This window comes from Salmo salar, unplaced genomic scaffold, assembly GCF_905237065.1.
Source record: "Salmo salar unplaced genomic scaffold, Ssal_v3.1, whole genome shotgun sequence".
Taxonomy (NCBI): domain Eukaryota; kingdom Metazoa; phylum Chordata; class Actinopteri; order Salmoniformes; family Salmonidae; genus Salmo; species Salmo salar.
Window position 1 is genome coordinate 110,001 of NW_025549841.1, and position 4,614 is coordinate 114,614.

The window sequence follows — 4,614 nt, forward strand, 5'->3', positions numbered from 1 at the left end:
GTCAGTTGCCTTTAAACAGCTTGGAAAATTCCAGAAAATGATGTCATGGCTTTAGAAGCTTCTGATAGGCTAATTGACATCATTTGAGTCAATTGGAGGTGTACCTGTGGATGTATTTCAAGCCCTACCTTCAAACTCATTGACTCTTTGCTTGACATCATGGGAAAATCAAAAGAAATCAGCCAAGACCTCAGAAAAAACATTGTAGACCTCCACAAGTCTGGTTCATCCTTGGGAGTAATTTCCAAACGCCTGAAGGTACCACATTCATCTGTACAAACAATAGTACGCAAGTATAAACACCATGGGACCACGCAGCCGTCATACCGCTCAGGAAGGAGACGCGTTCTGTCTCCTAGAGATGAACGTACTTTGGTGTGAAAAGCACAAATCAATCCCAGAACAACAGCAAAGGACCTTGTGAAGATGCTGGAGGAAACAGGTATAAAAATATCTGTATCCACAGTAAAACGAGTCCTATATCGACATAACCTGAAAGGCCGCTCAGCAGGGAAGAAGCCACTGCTCCAAAACCGCCATAAAAAAGCCAGACTACGGTTTGCAACTGCACATGGGGACAAAGATCGTACTTTTAGGAGAAATGTCCTCTGGTCTGATGAAACAAAAATAGAACTGTTTGGCCATAATGACCATCGTTATGTTTGGAGGAAAAAGGGGGAGGCTTGCAAGCCGAAGAACACCATCCCAACCGTGAAGCACGGGGGTGGCAGCATCATGTTGTGGGGGTGCTTTGCTGCAGGAGGGTCTGGTGCACTTCACAAAATAGATGGCATCATAAGGGTGGAAAATGATGTGGATATATTGAAGCAACATCTCAAGACATCAGTCAGGAAGTTAAAGCGTGGTCACAAATGGGTCTTCCAAATGGACAATGACCCCAAGCAGACTTCCAAAGTTGTGGCAAAATGGCTTAATGACAACAAAGTCAAGGTATTGGAGCGGCCATCACAAAGCCCTGACCTCAATCCTATAGAAAATGTGTGGACAGAACTGCAAAAGCGTGTGCGAGCAAGGAGGCCTACAAACCTGACTCAGTTAGACCAGCTCTGTCAGGAGGAATGGGCCAAAATTCACCCAACTTATTGTGGGAAGCTTGTGGAAGGCTACCCGAAACGTTTGACCCAAGTTAAACAATTTAAAAGGCAATGCTACCAAATACTAATTGAGTGTATGTAAACTTCTGACCCACTGGGAATGTGATGAAAGAAATAAAAGCTGAAATAAATCATTCTCTCTACTATTATTCTGACATTTCACATTCTGAAAATAAAGTGGTGATGCTAACTGACCTAAAACATGGAAATGTTTACTAGGATTAAATGTCAGGAATTGTGGAAAAACTGAGGTTAAATTGTATTTGGCTAAGGTGTATGTAAACTTCCGACTTCAAGTGTGTGTGTGTGTATATATTGTGTAGTGTGTGTGTATATATTGTGTAGTGTGTATGTGTATATATTGTGTAGTGTGTGTATGTGTATATATTGTGTAGTGTGTGTTGCCCCACTATGTTTCTCTCATGATTTCCCATGCTGTTGTCTATATTGTGTAGTGTGTGTGTGTATATTGTGTAGTGTGTGTGTGTGTGTGTATATATTGTGTAGTGTGTGTGTATATATTGTGTAGTGTGTGTGTATATATTGTGTAGTGTGTGTATATATATTGTGTAGTGTGTGTGTATATATATTGTGTAGTGTGTGTATATATATTGTGTAGTGTGTGTATATATATTGTGTAGTGTGTGTATATATATTGTGTAGTGTGTGTATATATATTGTGTAGTGTGTGTATATATATTGTGTAGTGTGTGTGTATATATTGTGTAGTGTGTGTGTGTATATATTGTGTAGTGTGTGTGTGTATATATTGTGTAGTGTGTGTGTGTGTATATATTGTGTAGTGTGTGTGTGTATATATTGTGTAGTGTGTGTATATATTGTGTAGTGTGTGTGTGTATATATTGTGTAGTGTGTGTATATATTGTGTAGTGTGTGTGTTGCCCCACTATGTTTCTCTCATGATTTCCCATGCTGTTGTCTCCAGCCTACGACCTGCCCCAGAGCCCCAACCAGGCCCAGCTGTTCTATGGTAACCTGAGTAAGGTGGTGTTGTCAGTGCTGGGAAGCACAGAGACCTTGGACTCTGGAAGGAGCGGCCTCCATGTCCAGCCCTCGTTAGCTGTCACCAGGAGAGGTTCGGAGGCTGACAGGTACTAGGGAGAAATATCATACATTAAGGAAAGAACATAATCAAATTAAATGTATTTATAAAGCCCTTCTTACATCAGCTGATATCTCAAAGTGCTGTTACAGAAACCCAGCCTAAAACCCCCCCCCCCCCAAAACAGGAAGCAACTAACTAGCGTATAATCATATGAATGTTTTCCTCTAACACCTTATTTGGTTCCTAGAGTGTTTCTCTCTCTGCTTAGAACATACGGGCACTGTTTACACAGGCAGACCAATTCCGATCTTTTTCTGCCAATAATTGGGCACCCTGAGTAGATAGATACAGTCAATGGCGGCTGTTTTCCCCCAGACACGGATAAAGCCTCTGTGAGTCCTAGACTAGAACATTTACTGAAAGGAGAATCTACATTTTGAAATGGCTTTTTAGTCCAGGACTACACTTCATCTGTGTCTGAGGAACCGGCCCCATCATGTCTGTAACAAATCTGATCCTGGTCCTCCAAACACATTCTGTTTAAGGTATACTAACGGTATGATAAAGGATAATTCTGTTAAGGTATACTAACGGTATGATAAAGGGTAATTCTGTTAAGGTATACTAACGGTATGATAAAGGATAATTCTGTTACGGTATACTAACGGGATAATTCTGTTAAGGTATACTAACGGTATGATAAAGGGATAATTCTGTTAGGTATACTAACGGTATGATAAAGGATAATTCTGTTAAGGTATACTAACGGTATGATAAAGGATAATTCTGTTAAGGTATACTAACGGTATGATAAAGGATAATTCTGTTAAGGTATACTAACGGTATGATAAAGTTATAATTCTGTTAAGGTATACTAACGGTATGATAAAGGATAATTCTGTTAAGGTATACTAACGGTATGATAAAGGATAATTCTGTTAAGGTATACTAACGGTATGATAAAGGGATAATTTGGGATTTTGTCAATGAGGCCCTTTTATTTACTTCCCCAGAGTCAGATGCCATTTGTATGTTTCATACGAGCGTTTTTGAAGGAATTCGCTCACTAGCGCAGTTGCTAACTAGCGCTAGCACAACGACTGGAAGTCTATGGGTAGCATGGTAGCATGCTAGCAGATACCCATTGACTTCTGGTCATTGCGCTAGTGCTAGTTAGCATTGGCTCCATACTGGACAGAGATTCATAAACATGTTATCCGCGAGTTCACCTGACTGGGGAAGGTGATACTGGGCCTTCAGAAAGTATTCACACCCCTGGACTTTTTAACACATTTTGTATAAAAGTTATAAAAAATAAAACACTATCTTGATTAGATAAGTGTTGAACCGAACCCCCCTGAGTCAATACATGTTAGAATCACCTTTGGCTGTGATTACAGCTGGGAGTGTTTCTGGGTAAAAGTCTCTAAGAGCGATTACTGCTGTGAGTGTTTCTGGGTAAATCTAAGAGCGATTACTGCTGTGAGTGTTTCTGGGTAAATCTAAGAGCGATTACTGCTGGGAGTGTTTCTGGGTAAATCTAAGAGCGATTACTGCTGGGAGTGTTTCTGGGTAAATCTAAGAGCGATTACTGCTGGGAGTGTTTCTGGGTAAATCTAAGAGCGATTACTGCTGGGAGTGTTTCTGGGTAAATCTAAGAGCGATTACTGCTGGGAGTGTTTCTGGGTAAATCTAAGAGCGATTACTGCTGGGAGTGTTTCTGGGTAAATCTAAGAGCGATTACTGCTGGGAGTGTTTCTGGGTAAATCTAAGAGCGATTACTGCTGGGAGTGTTTCTGGGTAAATCTAAGAGCGATTACTGCTGGGAGTGTTTCTGGGTAAATCTAAGAGCGATTACTGCTGGGAGTGTTTCTGGGTAAATCTAAGAGCGATTACTGCTGGGAGTGTTTCTGGGTAAATCTAAGAGCGATTACTGCTGGGAGTGTTTCTGGGTAAATCTAAGAGCGATTACTGCTGGGAGTGTTTCTGGGTAAATCTAAGAGCGATTACTGCTGGGAGTGTTTCTGGGTAAATCTAAGAGCGATTACTGCTGGGAGTGTTTCTGGGTAAATCTAAGAGCGATTACTGCTGGGAGTGTTTCTGGGTAAATCTAAGAGCGATTACTGCTGGGAGTGTTTCTGGGTAAATCTAAGAGCGATTACTGCTGGGAGTGTTTCTGGGTAAATCTAAGAGCGATTACTGCTGGGAGTGTTTCTGGGTAAATCTAAGAGCGATTACTGCTGGGAGTGTTTCTGGGTAAATCTAAGAGCGATTACTGCTGGGAGTGTTTCTGGGTAAATCTAAGAGCGATTACTGCTGGGAGTGTTTCTGGGTAAATCTAAGAGCGATTACTGCTGGGAGTGTTTCTGGGTAAATCTAAGAGCGATTACTGCTGGGAGTGTTTCTGGGTAAATCTAAGAGCGATTACTGCTG

The 4,614-nt window shown here is 41.2% G+C and overlaps 1 protein-coding gene across 1 annotated transcript in view; it reads left to right on the forward strand.

Moving 5' to 3' along the window:
• Nucleotides 1-2,249, forward strand: part of LOC123724037 (centrosomal protein of 192 kDa) — a 37,782-nt gene extending 35,533 nt beyond the window's left edge. The window contains exon 23 of the mRNA XM_045713557.1: nt 2,062-2,249. Within this exon, the coding sequence (XP_045569513.1) occupies nt 2,062-2,234 (173 nt within the window). The 3' untranslated portion in view covers nt 2,235-2,249. The remainder of the gene's footprint in view (nt 1-2,061) is intronic.
• Nucleotides 2,250-4,614: the final 2,365 nt, after the last annotated feature.